Source organism: Schistocerca americana, chromosome 3 (assembly GCF_021461395.2).
Source record: "Schistocerca americana isolate TAMUIC-IGC-003095 chromosome 3, iqSchAmer2.1, whole genome shotgun sequence".
In the NCBI taxonomy this organism is placed as follows: domain Eukaryota; kingdom Metazoa; phylum Arthropoda; class Insecta; order Orthoptera; family Acrididae; genus Schistocerca; species Schistocerca americana.
The window spans coordinates 246,310,626-246,331,414 of record NC_060121.1 but is presented as its reverse complement, the minus strand read 5'-3'; the positions used below and the strand labels follow the sequence as shown (position 1 = coordinate 246,331,414).

At 38.3% G+C, this 20,789-nt stretch overlaps 1 protein-coding gene across 1 annotated transcript in view; it reads right to left on the bottom strand.

Annotated features, from left to right (window-relative positions):
- The window catches only part of LOC124606631 (methyltransferase-like protein 22), a 45,161-nt gene that overhangs the window by 1,615 nt on the left and 22,757 nt on the right, over window positions 1–20,789 (bottom strand). Inside the window, exon 4 of the mRNA XM_047138626.1 lies at window positions 9,211–9,378. Coding sequence (XP_046994582.1) covers window positions 9,211–9,378 — 168 coding nt within the window. The remainder of the gene's footprint in view (window positions 1–9,210; window positions 9,379–20,789) is intronic.

The window sequence follows — 20,789 nt, the reverse complement described above, 5'->3', positions numbered from 1 at the left end:
TCACAAGAAAATATTACAAACTTTCATAATAAATCATATTGTGGATATTTTGGTCTGTAAATTATGAAGAGAGCAAGTCATGGGTTCCACATAACACATGGCTGATTTGTGCACAAGAGCCTTGACGGCACTGTTAGTCCAGGACAACAACCTTCCATTGTGGAATTCCATTGATGAAAACATAAAAAAGATATCCTTATGAAGATTCTAATTTACATCTACACAGATACTCCACAAACCACTGTAGGGTTCGTGGAAAGCGGGTACACTGTACTGCTTAATAGCCATTTTCTTTCCTGTTCCACATGCAAATAGAGCGAGCGAAAAACAACTATTTGTACGCAGATACACAACATATACATATAATGAATGGACTGATTTTCTCGGTCATAGATGTCAGTCCCAAGTTTGAATAGTGGGTTGGGCATAGGGCTATCACCTTGTCTTACAAAGAAATCATTTGCCATAAAAACAGCAATAAGAAACAGCAAAGTAAATATGAACAGCATGAAAATGTTGAGTTCCAAAATTAAAACACATCCAAAAGGCCATACAGCAACATAACTTCACTTGGCATTGGCCTCAACAAAGTCAAATCTTTATATGGATGTGGAACTCCATTCAATTATTATTCAGATTCAGTAATGACAGCTTCCAAATCTTGGGTATTAGTGAGGCTGGACATATAGGGAGCAGTAAAATGATAATGACATATTACCATGGGACAATACCATATGAACTAAAAAAAAGTCAGTACATCCTTACTTAAACTTGGAGTTACCAGTTCTCACATTATTTTGGTATGATATCAAACAAGACACTACACCTTCAATAAAACTTTTGCCAGTGTGTTATTTCATTTTTTGTTTCGTAGACCAATTTATTTACCAGTAAATACAACACCCTCATGTAAGCCACTGACAACAGTGGCTGAAAGTTTAGTCCATAAAACAACATGATGATGAAGCCACATAACTGGAAAAATACTACTGGAGATGACAAAGATTGTGAAAACCAACACCCACACATGGTTTGAAACAAGGCACATAAAATCTCCAATAAAAATTTTATTGGTGTGTGACCATATTGTCAGGTTCTTTTGTAGAGCAGTTTATTTAGTTAGGTAATGTTCCAAATCATGAGGTGAAATTACCGTCCTTGACTACAATGCACTAAACAAGCCATCAGAGAAATATCATAGACCATGTGGTTCACCCATATGAATTTGCAATACAGGTCCATGATGATGATGATGATGATGATGATGATGATGAGTGTCCATTACTGCCTTGCAATATGAAATCCCTATGCATTTAAAATACATATTATCCATACAGGAGAATCTACAGCATGACTTGGAGATCACATGACAGATTTTTCTTGAGTGGGACTGAAGGCCACAGATTATCTCTGAAAGATATGTGTCTACTGTGGAACACTAATTACCACTTGGAGATCACATGAAAGCACTGTCTTGAACGAGACTAAAGGCCAGGGTACTCCCTGGAGGATGTGTGTGTCTACTGTGGAACATCATTCGCTGTAATTGTTTTGTCTCCAGCTGAAGAACTGGCATCTAACAAAACTATTCTGTGTTTGGTCACTAAAAGTTTAGTATTCGACAGCAATTTGGATTCCTTGCCCAGGCCAGGTACTGAAATGGAGAACAGACTGAGGATACTCAGGTTACATACAGTACGTAGCCACGAGGGCTGCTGCAGCAAGCATATCATGTGGAGCTGTCCACTGATACAATACTGCCTGAAAATACTGGTGACAAGAACTTTTTCACCATGCCACTATTCCAGTGAACCATAGAGCCTGAGTTTTTAAAGCTTTGGCAGCAGTAGTTGTAGTTGGAACAGCAAAAACAACTGCAACAACAGCAACGGCAAGAGAAACAGAGACATTTCCAGCAGCAACAGCAGAAATTGCTGTTACAGCTGCTGCAAAACCAACAACAGTTGGCAGTTGCAGTTTCATCACCTCCTCCTCCATCATTCACTTCCTTCAGCAAGATGATTGAGAGTTAGGAGGTCTATTTAAGTCATTTTGTTCTTCACTGCAAGCCAAGCCAAATAACTGATCCTGAACATCACTGTGTAGTTTCACTGTCTCCCAGCAATAAACTGTACGAAATATTGCAGAAACTATGCACCTATCAAGCCCCAGTAGTTTGAGTTTTCTGAGGTTTATGGTTTACTGTCTATTATGTTTACCACACCCAAGTTGCTACAACCAGGCTCCAGTGTAATCAATGTGTCAAGCAATGTAAGCAATCCTACACAGCATGGGCTGCTGAATTGCAAGGCTTCACATGCAAATGTGGTTTTCCCTGCAAACAGTGTGGCACATCATATGTGAAATCCTCAATCCATGATGTTACTGTATGTCTCCTTCTGATAGAGAAGTTAGTGTGAATATTTGGAGTCATCTAACCCAATCTGAGTGATTTGCTAAAAATTGCCAAAGCTCACAAAGTAACTGCATCAGCATAAGCTATGTTTCATGATTCCTCTGTAGTCAACTTTGTACTACTGTTAGTCACATTTGTGCTGTACAATCAACTGGCGACTTGTAATCATCATCATCATCATCATCATCATCATCATCCCATTTACCACGCACCTGGTAGTCTGGCGACATGGGATTCAGTAATTAGTACAGTAGTTAGTGCAGTAGATTGTGATCCACCACCCTCATTGCCAGTAGATACGCGAAAACAGAAGTACTTCGTTCACTGACAGTATGACTTAAAGTGAGCAAAGGTTCATACAAGAGTCTCCTCGCCATCATTGTTAGAGGGTCCTAGAAAAGTTCATGCCATCAGATCATGGCCAGATCATCGCCCACAGCATCAACAGCATCACCGCTCTTTTCGTGACTTCACTTGTTTCACATACTGAAAACTTGGGCACCTAGCGAGTGTCTGCCTCGGCCGGTGTGCACCAGCAAACATCATCCATCAGCAGCAGGCTGGATGCAGCATCTCATGTTGTAACTAGACATTAATAGGGCAACTGCAGATTTCCAGTTGGAGACAGGTGCGGCTGTGTCTCTGATTAATGAGGACACTTACTGTGAAGCTGGTTCTCCACAGCTGAGGTCCTCTCTGTGTAGGGTGGTGATGTACATTGTACATCACCACCCTGTTATACAGGTCAAACTGTAGTCCACACTAAATATAAAAATTTAGCTTTGCAGCTAATCTTGATAGTAGTCATATCTTGCGTGACAATTAATACTTTTGTCTTAGACATTTTTGTGTGTTTCTTTTCTTTTCTTTTTTTTTTTCAAATGCAGGACTAGTGAATATAGTTTCATCTGTAGTACCATCTATAGAACTTGATGCACTATGTATGCAATTTAAGCAACTGTTAGAACCTACATTAGGTTGTGGAACAGGGTTCCATGCCCATGTATCCTTAAAGCAATCAGCAGCGCGTAGGTTTTCTAGGGCTTGTCTGATGCCTTTTGCTGTATGGGAGCAAGTTAAAGGAGACCTAGAAAGATTGCAATGTATGGGAGTTAGTATCGTCTAGCCAGTGGGCTACACTTATGTTCATTGTTAAGAAACCAAACGGATAACTTGGAACTTGTGGTGAATTTAAGTCCACTATTAATGCTCAAGGAAATGTCGATCTGTATCCAGTTCCTTGGAATTGCTGGCAAAATTGGCTGGGGATCATTATTTGTCAGAAACAGGTGTCACTGTCACCTACTTTCATTGCCTGTAGATGGTCAGACGAAACAATTTTTAGTGATTAATATGGCACTTGGCATGTATTGTTATAACAGATTGTCACTGTGGGTTGCAAGCACTCCTGTGATATTTCAGCAATAGCTTAAGCAGCTCAACCAAGATATCCCCAACTGTGTTAAATATTCACTGGAGCCATGCAGGAGCAACACCTGCACAATCTACAGATGTTTGAGTGGCTCCATGTCCATGGTCTGTGTTGTCAATTTGATAAATGTAGTTTCTTTAAGTGAGTGTCAAGTACTTAGGCACATATTAAGTAAAGAAGGCCTCATGTCCACACAGGATCACGTGGATGCAGTCACTAACTTACCAGCTCCTAAGAACCTCAAAGAACTACATTCGTTCCCCAGGAAAAGAAATTATTTTGAAAAGTTTATTCCCAATTCATCCCAGATTTCATATTTGTTAAATTTATGTGGCCAGAGGCATGCTAGAAGGCTTACTTATAACTTAAAAGGTGCCTTAGCTTGGCCCATGTTTAGCGATGTTCCATCTCAACAAACATTTAATGCTTGCCACTGATGTGTCAGATTAGGGTGCTGGTGCTTGTGCCACAGATATGTTGATGGGACAGAACAGCCCATTATAACTGCATCTAAAACATTAGATGTGGCACAGAGGAATTATTAGCATCAGGAAGTTTCACATGTATCTCGTTGGTACTAAGCTCCACTTGATCACCAATCACAAGCCCCTCATTTTGCTATTTAGTCTCCATTCAAAATTTTCCAATATGGTGGCACAATGACTGCAATGGATGGCATTGCTCCTAAGTAACTATAACCACGCAATCCATTATTGGTCCACCATGCAGCACTCAAATGCTGATGCACTTTTCCGCTTGCTGTGTGGCCTAGATGCAGAGTTTGACAGGCTGAAACAGCAGAAATGGGTCATAATCCACTACTCCATACAGTGTTGTCTGCTGTATGGCAGGGTTGACCAGAGCACCTGCTTAAAGCCACCAATCCAGAATGGCACATCTATTTTTTGCTACAGCTTGTGTCAAAGCAGCTGTAGAACACATTGTACAAAACTACCAGGCCTGTGTCCACAATCAATCAACCGCAGCTAAGGATTTCAACCCTTAGCGACACTTTGACTAGTCCTGGCAAAGAGAGCATGCTGATTTTGCCAGACCTTTCCAGGGAGGAACATGCTTGTTAGTTATCGATGCCCTCTCTAAACTTCCTTATGTAGATGGATAGCTACTACCACCACAGCAACTGCTACCCGTGCTCTGTCCATCACATCTGGAATAGAGGGGGTACTGTCCAGACTGGTTGCCAACAACGTTCCTAAATTCACAGCATCTATGTTTTGGGATTTTTGTAAAGGCAATTGCGTTAAGCACCTGACTACTATCCCTTTCCACCCCACATCCAATTTGGAGGCCAAACAGATGGTCAGGACCTTCAAAAAGCAGATGTGTAAAATAATGACAACAGCTGACTCCAGGGAAGCACTCACCAGCTTCCTTGGTCATAATTCTACAAGGGCACAGACCCTGCATACACCTCACTGTGCTGTGCCCAGCTCCATGGAACCACCGCTCATGCACACAGCATATCATGGGCTCCCATGACTGGGCTTGCACTTTTGGCCAGGACCCCAAGTGAACTCATGTTATTATCATCGAGATAAGCTCCGGCTGAAGTAAGGTGTACTGCCCTCCCACGTCCCCTCAACTGCTGATAGGGCATGACCTACACAACCATGCCAGGGACAAGCTTATGTACTACCACTACAACCTCTGCCCTCATGTTAAGCAACCACAGGGGGCCAATGGAGATGCAGCCACTTTCTGTTCTTGCCAACACAAGTAATCTCCTCACCACATAATCGATAGAGATGGTTTGTTTTCATACTCGGGTGCCGATGGAGGCCGAATTGCTGTCCCCATCTTCTACATAGCTGGCACACAGTCTCCTGCAGGCAGGACTAAGCTGCACCCAAGAACCCACTAATTGGTCGATAATCCCATTACATGTGCCAGCATCTGTCCCAGCCGATCACGACGATGACCATCCCCAGGGGTCTCTGGCAGGGCTTCCAGCGTGTCTCTCTCTCTCTCTCTCTCTCTCTCTCTCTCTCTCTCTCTCTCTCTCTCTCTCTCTATCTCTCTCTCTCTCGATGAAGCTAGCATAGGTCGGGCCACTTCTGGCCTTACATGCTGATTAGAGAGGGGAAGGATTTAGTAGTCAAAAGTGATTTGGATTCCCAACCCAGCCCCAGCATAAATATGGGGAACAAGTCAGAGATACTCGGGCTACATACTCAAGTTGCTGGTTGCTCCCCCATGAGGCACCACTTCAGCAAGCATGTCACACAGAGCCACCCACTCATCTGAGACTGCGAGTAAATAGTGCGGCCCAGCACTTGCCAATTAGTCTCCTGCTTACCTTTGAAACATTTAGTTACATGCAATTTAACAGCAGAATTTTGACCTTGCTTGTTTTACGTTTGTGATATGCATTCCCCCTTGGACTTGTATAGCTACGATAACTTTGCTATGTCTTGGATTTGTTGTTGGTTATTCATTCACTGTGTGAACTCTGCCATCACTGATATTAGGAACTGCCTGTTTGTTCTACCAGTCTCTGTGTTACACCACGTATGACTGACCATAAACAGTGTTTTCTAACCAGTGTGGGAAAAATCCATTTCCATTTAGAATAGCAAAATTGATTCCACACTTCAGTGGTTATCAGTTACATCAAAAAACATTAGTCATTTTTTAAAGAACCTATAATCTATGCAACAGTTCACTACACGGGTTAATAATAATAATAATAATAATAATGTATCCACAAGGAAAAGCTAAATCAAGGCAAAATGTGGCAACTGATAGATAATTGTAAAAACTAAACTCCAAGCATAAATAAGTTAGGTTGGCCAATGAAACATAGATGCAACACAGGAGTATTGAATCCTTAAGAAGACAGTTACATTTAACTGTCAAGATTATGAAAGGGACTGGCTGCAATGAAAAGCAAGTGAAGCACATCATAAATAATCAAACAATGGTACCAAGATGTCACACCACCCGATTTCATAAATGCTAGCGAACATTTGTGTTGTAGATAAAAACAGAAACAGACTTGCCATCAAGAAAGAGACAATGTGAAGAAACAACACACTGAAAAATTATCTCATAGCAGTTGCATATTTTATGATAATACTTGTGATATTATACAATCAAATTAGGCATCAAATCAATAATTTAAGTTTGAAATAGTATTTTTGTGAAGCAGACCTGCTTGATAAAGAAAATGTCATAATATTTTATCTACCAAATGAAAATTTTATTTATTCATATGATGCAAAGAGGAGCATGCCCTGAGTGCAGCACCTAGCACCTATGCTCCTCTATAGTGGGGGAAGTCTGGAACAAAAGAAAGAAGCCCAAGATATTTTTGTTAATAATGTGATATCACATGTCAGAAACCAAAATACTGTTTTTGAATGATTTTATTGTAAAAAATGACCACTACGGTTAATTATGGCCGGTTAGTTGCATGCCATATTTGGCTGAGTAAAGTATTTAACATCTGCCATGCAAATAATTTTAACATTACTGAACACGATTGTGTAATCTGAATTACGAGAGGTGATCAATGGTTATTTTTAGAATAATGATATAGTGCAAGCTTGCATTCAACTGATGCCACAAATTTCCTTCAAGCTGACACAGTGAAATTTGAGTTTTGAAGTTTCATTTAAATTTATTATGAAACTTGATAAGATGACTGAAACCATACTTCACTGATTTACCATCACACAACAAATGTAGAATTTTAGATGGGCACATCACAATGTGTATAAGAATTTTATTTTAGTATCTGTAACATTGATGGCTATGGATTCATAGGTCTGAGATTCATTTCCCAACCAATCCCAGAACTTTTAATCGTCACTTATCACTTTCAACTCTGGCAACATTAGATTACATGAAAAATTTTGACTTGCACCACAGTGTGGAGTCCATTACAGGTCCCCTAAACTGGCTGAATAAGTCAGTTCAAAGGTCAGAGGAATGCAAGTACAGATATATAACTTCCAATAGAACCATGTCTAGAAACGCATTGTAGTGTCAGACCTTCAGTTTGATGACAGTTTTACCTTTTTAACACTTCTTGGGTATTACATCATGGTCATAATGTCAGCTACAGAGTGTTCATGACACCAATGGCAAAACATAGTATTCAATGACCACATAAGTGAATCACAGTTGGAAGTAGGAAACCATACACATATCAGGCAGTAACAGTTTGTCAGGATATGAAATGGAATGATCACATAGAGTCAATTGTAGGTAAACTGGATGGTAGATTTCAGCTCATCATTAGGACACTAGGAAATGCTCTCAGCCTACAAAGGAGAATGCTAACAAAACACTCATGTGAGCTATTGCAGAATATTGATCAAGTGTGTGGGATCGGTACCAAATAGACTAACAGGAGATACTGGCAGTACACAAAGAAGGGCAGTGTGAATGGTGACAGGTTTGTCTGACCTGTGGGAGTGAGTCACAGAAATGCTGAAAACCTGAACTAGCAGGTATTTGTAAATAGAAGGTAACTATTCCATGGAAACATATTTACAAAGTTTCAAGAATCATTATTAAGTGGGGAATTTAGGAACATACTGCTGCTCTGTATGGACTGTGAAGACAAGATTAGACTAATTACCACATGCACAGTGGTATTTAAGCATTCTTCCTGTGATTCACACACAAATGGAATGATAAGAAATCCTAATACATGGTGCAATGAGAAATATGCTCTACAATGGACTACAGTGTTTTGCAGAGTATGGATGTAGATGAAGATGTAAATGTAGATGTAGATGTAATGATTAGTGAATGACAGATGAATGTGAATTGGGAAATTAATAAATAGTGTTGTCTGCCAAAGAACAAAATTTTAACAGAGACCTGCCTCACTGGATATGACAAATCAATAAACTGATACTCTATGTAGCGTTACTCTCTATTCAAGCTTTAATGATATTACGAACATTTTGGAAACCATTACTTGCGTCTACACACATTCATTAACCTGCTGGCGAGCAGTTGCCTTTCCTAACTTTGATTTGTTTAAGCTTCTAAATAACATATTTTGTCCTTGAGATATTTGATTTGTACAATTTTCCCTTTGTACTTTTTCCTCTCTAGTCCCCGAAAAAAGAAAATATAACTGACTACAAAACCCATGAGTATCTATTTTCTTCTCCCCTTCAATATACATGTAATGTTTGTCTGTCATGTACTTCAAATAAGCCTTTTAATACTGTGTCGGAACATAATTATTTTCCAATAAAACACTTTTTGAACTTAAAGACAATTGATTTTACTTTTAACCACAACATAATTAAGAAAGCATTATCAAGCATTTTGTATCATCTATATAGTATCATTTTTAGTAAATTCATTTATTTTTACTTACCATCAGCTGCCAAAATGGTTGTCACTTCTCTTAATTTTTCTTCCAGTTCACTACTCCATTTCTTAGCAAAAAAGTCAAATCCCATAACAGAAAATTTTGATTTTATCCATTTCTTGTTGCGCTCTTTGTTAGCCCATATTAATTCAAGGATTTCTTCTGTGTCAATATCTAATTAAGTAAAACACAGATGAAAATAACAATTCAGGATAAACTGGGTGCAAAATAATACCTAAATGGTATACTGAAATGATATGTTTCTGGTTTGTTAACAGAAACAAAAATAAAAAATATATTAATTTAGTTAAATGCAACATGAAAACATAGTGTCCTTTGAAAAACACCTGAATTGAAAATGATTATGTAACAGCAAAATAATAGCCTGTTTAGTGTGGTGTTTTTATGCAAAGAATTCAAATTAGTAAATTATAATTGGATCTCAGTACTACACTGGAATATCCTGAGTATAACATAGACAATGTGATGAGTAAAGACAACCATTCATTCAACAGTGGAGACACTGAGTGCTTGATAGATTTATAAATAAGAACTTGTATATAGCAGCTCAGCTTATAATCTAGCATACTACATACACAGTTCTGTGACCTGGTGAAGTTAATTAGTTTCATGTTCCATGAATCATTTTGTACAATAAATCATAATCTGGAACAAGTCATTTTACATTCACATTGCAAATTAATTTGTAAACATGGCTTCATGATAAACATTAATAACCTTTACAAATATACAGATGTGAGTTAGTAATTCCTACCCAAGAGCTTTTACATATTACAATACAGGGAGTTGTCAATTAGACACTTGTTCAGTTTGTTTTCAAATTTTACTCTGCTGTCTGTCAAGCATTTTATATCATCAGGTAAGTGATCAAAAATTTTTGTTACAACATTGTACACCCCTTTTACACAACCTTAACATGGAGTAATGAATGTAATTTTTCCATCTGGTGTTGTAATTATGTACATCATTGTTCCTTTAGAACTGTGGTGGATTTTTACAACAAACTTCAGGAGAGAATAAATATGCTGTGAAGCAGTAGTAAGAATGCCCAACTCCTTAAATAGATGTCTATCAGATGATCATAGGTGATCACTACATATTATTCCTACAGTATGTTTTTGAGCAATGAAAATTTTCTTTCTTAAAGATAAGTTACCCCAGAACATTATTCAATATGAAATTACTGAATGAAAACATTCACATATGTCAACTCACAGTGAATTGTCTCTTCGCAAGATCTGCAATGATTCTGAGTGCAAATGTAGCTGAACTAAGTTGTTTTAGGAGTCCAAAAATGTGCTTTTTGCAGTTTAAATTTTCATCAATATGGACACCTAAGAATTTTGAAGTTTCCACTCTATTTATTATTTCCTCACCATGTGTTACACTTATCACTGACGTAGTACCCCTAGAAGTGCAGAACTCAATATGTTGTGTCTTTTTAAAATTTAGGGTAAGACCATTTGCACAAAACCAGTCAATGTTACTTTTAAGAACATTGTTTATCATCTCTCCTATTTTTGTACATTATGCTTGGAGCAATTACAGTACTAGTTCAGCTGCAAAAAGAACTAATTCTGCTTGGTGTATAGTAGACAGAAGATCATTTACTTATATGAGGAACAACAGTGGACCTCAGACTGAGCCTTAAGGAACCCCATAGATAATTTTTCCTGAGTCAGCACTACGTCCCTGGACTATATTGGTTGAATTACTAACTAGAGATTCCTGCATTCTTATGGTTAGACATGACATTGTCCATTGGTTGGCTATACCATCAATCTCATAAAACTTCAATTTATCTAGGAGACTACTGTGATTCACACAGTCAAATGCCTTAGATAGGTCACAGAAGATACAACTGGTGCCACTTTGCTATTTAATGCTTGTAAAATTTTGTGAGTGAACACGTACTTGATGTTCTCAGTAGAGCAACTCTTCTGAAACCCAAACTGTGATTTGCTGAGGATAGTATTGTTACTAAGGTGAGATTCTATTCTAGGAAACATCACCTCAAAGATTTTGGAAAATGACATCAGCAGTGAAACAGCTGGTAATTGCTGACATTTCTCTTACCACCTTTCTTAAAGAGGGGTTTAACAACAGCATATTTCAGTCTCTCTGGAAAAATGCCTTGGGTGAGTGAGCAATTAGATAGTTAAGATAAAACTTATTAAATGGCAACGAATTTTTAGTACTCTATTGGAAGTCAAATGAGCTTTTATTTTTGAGAAACTGTATAATTTTCCTAATTTCAGAGAGAGAAGTTGGTGATATATTCATATGACTGAATATAATGAGAGTTACTCTTTCAACATACTGGTGTAACTTTTCCCTTGAACTGTTTGTCCCTATATTTTCTACTGTGTGTAAGGAATAATTATTCAATATATTTGCTACCTGTGACTCATCTTTTATAGCCCTTCCACTCAGTTCATTAGTGATGTTATCCTGTCTCTCATTTCAATACATTCCATATAGCCTTAAGCCTATTGTCGCAATTACTAGTTTCTGATATTATGTGCATGTTCCTTGATTTTTAACAGGCTTTCTTAGTAATTTTGAGTAGTTTTTGTAGTGCGCAACTACTGCAGGATCTCTACACATTTTTTACAACAGACACATTTCCCTTTTTCTTTCACAAAAATTTTTACATGGCTGTTTAGTGTCCTTTCTGATTAGATTATGCGGAAAGCTATTTTCTAATAATGATATGAATTTATCACAGAATAGATTAAACTTCCTGTTAGGCTTTGGTTTATTATAAATGTCACCCCAGGTCATCTCTCGTAAAAACTCCTCCCTAATAGGCCATGAAGGCCCAATGGTACCGACGGGCCGCTGTGTCATCCTCAGCCCGTGGGTGTCACTGGATGCAGATACGGAGGGGCATGTGGCCAGCACACCACTCCATCTCTTGTAAACTAATCTTAAAAAAAATTATCCCAGATCATTGATTATTCTAACTGATTTCCACTAAGGAGTATTCTTACTATAAGGCGATGTGTGATTTATCCTAACTAACTGCGTATTATGATCAAGAATGCATACAAGACATAAAAAATGGCTTCAATGGGGCAGCAGCCTGTGGAAAAGTAATCATGGCAACTACAGGTAAATATAACACAAGGAAATATTCACACTGTATAGGACCTTATGGTTAGCAGTCAGAACTTCCCAGTTTAAGTATTGCTTCACCAATAACAGCAAGATTATAACAACCAAGATATAGTTCTCTAATTCACTACACCAAGCAGTGAATTACGGGTCTCCCATTATATTCTTGTCAAACAAAACAATCAAGCAAGAAGTGGAGGAGGAAAGACAAAACCATCAAATGTATCCGGGCACCCCTATGTAACGCAGAACGGACCACATGTCATGAGAGAGGGAGTATGTGTTGTTAGTAGAAAGCAATAACAGCAGACTGGATCAGTCAGTGATTTTGAACATGGGCTAATCATTGGAAGTTGCCTCAGTAACAGATCCAACAGAAACATTTCAAGCCTTCTAAAACTGTTGAAGTTAAATGTTGGTGTTGGGATAATGAAGTGGGAATCCACAGGGACACACACAGCTAAACTAAGACCAGGTAGACCTCATGTACCTACTCTTGGGCATTGCAGAGGTCGGTTGGAAAAAAAAAAAGTAACCACACACTACCTGCAGTTCAGCTAGCACAATGACTGTGCATAGGAAGAACGAGATACAACATTCGAGCAGCTCCTCATACAGCTAGCACAATGACTGTGCATAGGAAGAATAGGATACAACATTCGAGCAGTTCCTCATTAGCCACACATTTCTGTAGTCAATGCTAAGTAAACCTTTACTGGACAGTGGATGACTGGAAATGAGTGACTTTGAGTGACAAATCACACTACACCCTGTGGTAATCCGATGGAAGGGTCTGGCATCATGTGTAGTGCTAATAGTGAAGTACATAGGAGGTGGTGTTATGATAGGGATGTGTCTTTTGTGGTTGAGGTATAGTACCCTAATTGAACTTAAGGAAATGGTTAAATATAGAAGGATGTGAACCTATTTAACAGCGCTGTGCACTGGGTACAGTAGAGGAACAGTTCAGAGACAATGTTGTATCCCCATGACAATGCACATGTCATAAAGCAGTGTCTGGGACACAGTGGTCTGTGGACAGTAACAGTCCTAAGCTGAACACAGTGGAACAAATTTGAGGTGAGTTAGAATGTCATCTTTCTCCAGGCCCCAGTGTTCAACATCACTATCTTCTTTGGTTCTGGGTCTTGAGGAAGAATGGGCTGCCTTTCCTCCACAGATATTCAGACACATCTCACTAAAAGTGCCCACAGCAGAGTGCAAGTCATCATAATGGCAAAGGGTGAACACACCCCATATTAATGCCCACTAATAGATGTCTGGATGCTTTTGGTCAGATAGTGTATAGCAATAAAAAACATCAGAAATGGATTTAAAGTGGCCTTGTCCTGAAGGTCAATGCAAGGTCATGTGCTGCTAGATTAAAGTATGCTAAACTAGTGGAAACTGAAGATCAAAACCTTGAGTATTTTCCAAATGGACTAGATATTTTGTTTTGTTAGTGTTGTTGACTTGGTTTTAGAGAAGAACATGGGGCTACATGCAGCAACACCAGAGCTTAACTGGATATGAATATATCTACAGCTCTTTTTAACAGAAGCCATAGAAACTGCACATTTGATGGAAAAAGCACATTAAAAATGGAAGGGTGTATAGAGAATGTAGGGATATATTTTATATTGTTACATGCATGTAACAATTTAAAAAAGTGACATTATGTTTTGACCTCCCGTGATAAAATCAGCATCTACATTGCAACTTTAATGGCTGGATTCATTATAGTAAAACTTACCAGTTAAACATGGGAGCATACAAAGAAACACTAAATTAAAAATTATTGTTGTTTCATGGAATATCTGTGCACTTAAAATATTCGTAATAACAGCTATGTGATTGATCCTGTAAATGTGAAGAAATTATCAAAGTTGGTAATTGATGTAAGCAATAAATCCAATAGTTGACTGGCCATTAAACGCATCTCCTTTCTCCCAGTCTGGTAGTTAATAGTGTTCCAATCCATCTCCTTTCTCCCAATGGTTTAGAAAATTTCATGGCTGACAGTTTCAGATATAATTTTGCTTGATAATCATTATTACAACAGCAGATAACTAACTCATATAAAATATTGCTGGTTCTAGGGCAATACTGCCATTACTGAAGCATTACAAAACATCAAATTTTACACGACTACATGGCAGCAAGATCACAAGTTTAATTTAACTGTTTAAGAGAAAATTTCTGTCCCACTGCATACGACCACAACAAAACTGATGTGTTTCAGAAGGGCAAGCTTCCATCTTCAGATGGACACTTTCACAAGATCAGAATATCCCATAAAATAATTCTTTTAATTTTTTAAAAAGGAAATACACAAAGCGAAAAGAACAGAAAAAATAAGGGGTAGAAATAGGTATTCGTATTAGTGTAAAATGATACAGTCATGTGCATAAATCCTCTGAATACATATGTCACCTCCAGAGACTGTGTAATAAACACAAAATTTTTGGGAATGACTGTTGTTTCTCAGTTGAAGTGGTGTGAACACACAAAGATACTTGCAAACAAAACATCAGCAGCATGAGATGAAAATCACAAAACAGTATTTCTACCAAGGAATAATACTGTTGAATAAATTGCCCAAGAGGATTAAAGAGATCACTAAATAAACTTATTTCAAAAGAAAGTTAAGAAGAATCTGTTAAACAATACATTATAGACAATGAGGGATCACTCAGATAACACAAAAAAATATTACATGCATATATATAATAATCTTATCTTGAGTTTTCTGCCTATTAGAACAGAAAAAGTTCTCTAGTGTTTGTCTCTAGAAGTAACAATGTTTAACAATTGATATTTTCTGTGTGTCAGAATATAAAGAGTAACAACTGCTACGTTACACTTGTCTCCTACTGCAAATGATTGCGTATAATCTCAACAAGTAACAGTTGACATTTTCCTTGTGTTAGATTACTACAAAAGGAACAAGCACTGTCTTGCACTTGTCTCCCATTGTGGTTAAAGTATTCGACTGTGTACTGTTGGAATGAGTTACAAGCAGAGTGCTGGTCTCTGGCAGTCTAATATGGAACTCAGCAATCAAGAGTTGATGGGAAAGACTATCAAATAGAGTGGTATGGTGTGTTCATTGATTTGTAAAGATATAAAGTCACTGCAAGACACCTCTCTGAATGAAGCTGAATCACTGGGAAATAAATTGTTCTTAAACTGAATATTTTAAGTGATGGCATTCTTATTCATTTCCTACAGTGCCAACAATTTCTCCTCTCCATTCCAAAATCACTTGCGCTAAGATCCCTAGGGGACTTGCTTCCTCTCGCTCCATTACAGGTAACTCATTGTCGATTGTCATCAACATCCTGATTGCACCATGCAGCTCACACCTTCATCCAAAGCTAGTCTGTGCCGGGATGCGACACTTTCTGTAAAGTGAAAGGGTAAGGATGGGAGAACCTTGGATGTTACATATCCAGAAGAAATGGATGGAGACCAGAGAAGTAAAATAATTAATGAGCAAAGGTTGAGAGTAGAGGGAAAAGAAATGGCTGATAGCAGGAGTAAATCTGTGGGAGAAGTGGAAACCACTAAATTTTGTGTCAGAGATATGAGAAGAGATTTTGGTGGAGGAAGCCTTATCCTGATGTAAAAAGGTGTGAGTGAGTTCCTGGTCTTCAAGAAATTTCACAATGGAGTGACTGTCTGCACTTAAGCTTCCTTTTCTTTTTCTAATGTTTTCTTTCTTTTAGTTTCTTTTTAAATGTACAGTGTTTGGTTAATATAGAGCCTTAAGGTAAGCCAAACAGTGAAGAGTGCTGAGTCTATAAAAATGTAAGACATAAAACGCACAAGCAATTAAATGAGCATAAGTGAGGAGTAATTAGGAGGACAGGTCAAACTAAAGAGAGATAATGGTAGCAATGCCAAAGGATCCTGTGCTATGAATAGGGTTGGAATTATGTAAAATGAAAGAATATGGAAAGATTTAAGTTAAAATGTTGTGTTAAAACTGATGAATAAACTAAGATGGGAAGTGAAGTTACAGTAAAGGCCCAAAGCCTTCACTAAGAAGGTATTTACATAACTAATAATACTAAGATAGAAAAGCGGAGGCTAAGCAGCCAAGAGTGACACAGTAAAAAATTATACAAGTCTTATAGCAAAGAGATCGGTAAAAGACACTTAGTAGCCATGATCATTGGACTAGATTTAAAGCTAAAGAGGCAAAGATTTATGGTGTTTATTTGTGTGAACATTGGAAAAGTCCTTGACTTGATATTTATGTTTCACTGTCAGGTAAAAAGTTGGTAAAGAGATCATTTAAAGCCTTCAAAGCTTTTACGGTGACAACAAAAACAACAGCAATGATATATTGGCAAAGCCATCGGAGAAACAAAGTGGAAACAAACATTTGGAATGTGGAGAGGTCATTTGTGGCCTTCAGGCACCACTGCAATGCCAATTTTTGAAATTTGTGAACCTAATACACAGTTGTGAAAGAAAGAAGTTTGATAGGAGTAGTAGACTGTGGCAACACAAGACAGGGAATGACATTATTACAAGGCAGAGAGCAGTAGCATTCTGCTCTCTCTCCATGAACTGTCCAGGGCCTTCATTACCATAGGAAGTGGAGCCAATGGAGAACCTAACGTCATCTGTCTCTAAACAGCATACAAGTGTGTGAAAGTAGTATTCTGTGAGTTACACTGAAGAGCCAAAGAAACTGGTACACCTTCCTAATATCATGCAGGGCCCCCATGAGCACGTAGAATTGCTGCAAAATGACGTGGTATGGACTCAACTAATGTATGAAGCAGTGCTGGAGGGAACTGACACCATGAATACTGCAGGGCTGCCCGTAACTCCATAAGAATACAAGGGGGTGGAGATCTCTTCTGAACAGCACATTGAAAGGCATCCCAGATATGCTCAATAATGTTCATGTCTGGGGAGTTTGGTGGCCAGTGCAAGTATTTAAACTGTTTAAACTCAGAAGAGTGTTCCTGGAGCCACTCTGTAGCAATTCTGGATGTGTGGGGTGTTGCATTGTCCTGCTGGAATTGCCCAAGTACGTTGGAATGCACAATGGGCATGAATGGATGCAGGTGATCAGACAGGATGCCTACGTACATGTCACCTATCAGCGTCATATCTTGACATATCAGGGGTCCCATATCACTCCAACTGCACATGGACCACAGCATTACAGAGCCTCCAGCAGCTTGAACAGTCCATGGATTCATGAGGATGTCTCCATACCAGTACATGTCCATCCGCTCAATACAAGTTGAAACGAAACTCGTCCGACCAGACAACATGTTTCCAGTCATCAATAGTACACTGTCGGTGTTGATGGGCACAGATGAGGCATACAGCTTTGTGTTGCACAGTACACAAGTGGGCCTTCAGCTCCGAAAGTCCATATCGATGAAGTTTCGTTGAATGGTTTGCATGCTGACACTTGTTGATGGCCCAGCATTAAAATCTGCAGCAATCTGTGGAAGGGTTGTATTTCCGTCACATTGAACAATTCTGTTCAGTTGACACTGGTCCCGTTCTAGCAGGATTTTTTTTGGCCGCAGCGATGTCAGAGATTTGATGTTTTACTGGATTCCTGATATTTGCGGTACATTCGTGAAAGTGTTGTACAGGAAGATCTCTGCTTCATCACTACCTTAGAGATGCTGTGTCCCGTCGCTCATGTGCCAACTATAACAACATGTTAAAACTCACTTAAATCTTGATAACCATCCAATGTAGCAGCAATAACCGATCTAACTATGCCAGATACTTGTTGCCTCATACAGGCACTGCCGACCACAGCACCGTGTTTTGCCTGTTTACATATCTCTTTATTTGAATACGAAAGAGTGTAACCAAAGGCGTAAATGAGAAAATGGAGAATAAAAATCCTAAAGAGGGTTTACTAAGGCAAATCAGTGAATATTTTATTATGTTTGTGTTTGTGGCTACTACATAAGAATGTAAAACTTTTTTTGTACATATAAATTTTGGTTTACTGTATTAAAATCTGTTGGCACAGTGAAAATGATAAAGTTCCCTGTTAAGAAATTAGTAGGAAACTTGTAAAGGTATATAATTTCATGGTAAAAATTTGAAGATTGATCAGAAAATGAAGTTACAGGCATCGCTGTTCAAAACCCTGGGAGTTTCGAAACCGAAGGGGTTGGGGTGAGATGTTGCAGTAACATGTACAATTGCTACCCTCACTTATTGCCAATGTACTTGTTACTGTAAGCATAAGACTTGAGTAACTGGAGAAAGAGGTTGGAACAAAAGATGTATTGTATGGATGTGGTCATTTATTAAAGAACATTTGGTGTTAACAGCATGGTGATCAGAGTCATGAATCATGAGATATTTCAATTTTAATTAAGTACTGAAATCAGAATTCATGGCAGAACTTGAAAAGGTAACCATTGTCATATGCTGAGACAATAGAGCATCCAAGGATTCCAAGTCATCATGATGGGGAGTAGAGCATGGCGATGGAAGGTTTTTAGGAAGCTGGCTTAAGAATATTAAGGGCACAAACTAAAAGTTAAATGCAATTTATGAGCACAGACAACCTTTAGCAACAACCAGTTGGACAACTGCATAGCACAGACAACCGATAAAGGAAAAGTAGTCCCTCTAAAGAGCACATTTTTTGAGACTAACAGTGATGAGAGAATCATTTGTTGCTGGTTGCATCATTCACCAACTATTTCAGATAGTCCTGTGAAGAGTTTTCATTCAAGGAACCAATTTAGAACACTACAATATTGATAGGAAAATTAATAAAGTGGCTTGTCTAACAGAACAGTGGCCTAAAAAATTATAATCATGAGTGACAGACGATTGTGTAGAAGAGAATACGTCAGGGCTTGGCTGATGTTGGACCTATGGTAGATGGCAAACCTCTACAGTTACACCGTAAGCTTTGTGTTTGTTCATTTTGTATTAACTAATTTTGAATATATACTGCATTGCCAACAGCTGTGTGGTCGAAATGTGAGGTTAGCATATTTTGTGACTTCAAGAAATCATTTAAGTTATTGATGGCAGATCACAAAACTATCATGGTGGTTTGTGTTTAAATCCCATGTGGCAGAGCAGTAAAATGATTATAATGTAATGTGTGAATAGTTAATTCAGAAGGTCAGAGTTTTTCTTGTCAATCAGAAATAATTTCAGTCATGCAAGCACCCTGAATTCTAACGAATACTATGGTCAGCTTTGCTTAAATGTTGTAACATATGTACACCAACTTAAGTGGAAGACAAATGGGCCTCAAAGATATATTTGATTTTACCAGATTAGTTTGCTCTTTGTTTAATGGCACACTGACCCTTTCTGGAGTATTCATGTGTTCATGCAAATTTCAATCAGTTTCACATATGGGAGTGGACAGTAAGAACAAGTGCATCACAGGTAAGGGCAGGTAGGTTAATTGCCTGGACTTCAAGTATGCAGAGTCAGAAGGTACATCTACATTGTAACTAAGCCATCCACCATTATGAGACCACCACTTACTGCCCCAGAGAGGTGGTTTGATTTACATTGCAGAAATGAATTTTTTGGCTGGTTCTTTCTTTTGGTGCAAAATGACATATCTATAATGTTGTAATAATTGATATGTTCAATTACTTAGGGCAGGCTTTTATTCTAATAAGCATCAAGTTGTTAACACAATATTATCTTCACAAGTAAGGAGAAGTAAAACATGCTCCATGTCTAATCGTGAACATTTGTTTCTTCACTTGCAGCACACCACAGGAAACCAAAATATTCAGCAAGGAAATGCACCCTTTTATGAATTGTCAGAATTGTGTGTAGCACACTGTATGGACTGATGAGTACTTGCGTAATCCTTGTTTGACAATGATGCTGCAACTGTTAGTCAAAGCAGTCCCCAACTCAGGGAATGAGTGGGAAGGGAGCAGATACAGGAATCTTGCATCATCATTTTAAGCAAGGTCCTAGTGAAGATGGCTCACCATTGCCTTCCAGCAGCCTGCTACAAAGTTTCTACTGTGTGTCTTTGCCGTGTAAATGACAGAAACGTGTGCTTTTACAGAGTAGGGGAGAGTGGGGCACTCTGAAACATGGGGCACAATGAATCAGGTAGCATAATTTTAGTATAAGGTGGTAAATTATTTCTTCCTCTGTGCGTATGTTGTCAGTACTGCTCTACCAACTGCCATTTGTTTTCTGCAGGATCTAGTTCCCGCCATTGGTGTTGTACTGGTGATACGTTAGTTTTGCGACAGTGAAGTAATTTTTGGAGACGTAGATTGATTGAATTTTGTTCAGTCCTTTGTCACCAAATTTTAGAGAAAGTAAGTCATTGTAACATTATCAATGCTGTATTTTAATGATATAGATCTTCAAATATTAACAATGTTCATACACAACCTGACATGAGCTTTGTTTGTAATATGTACTGTTGGGGCACATTGAACCAA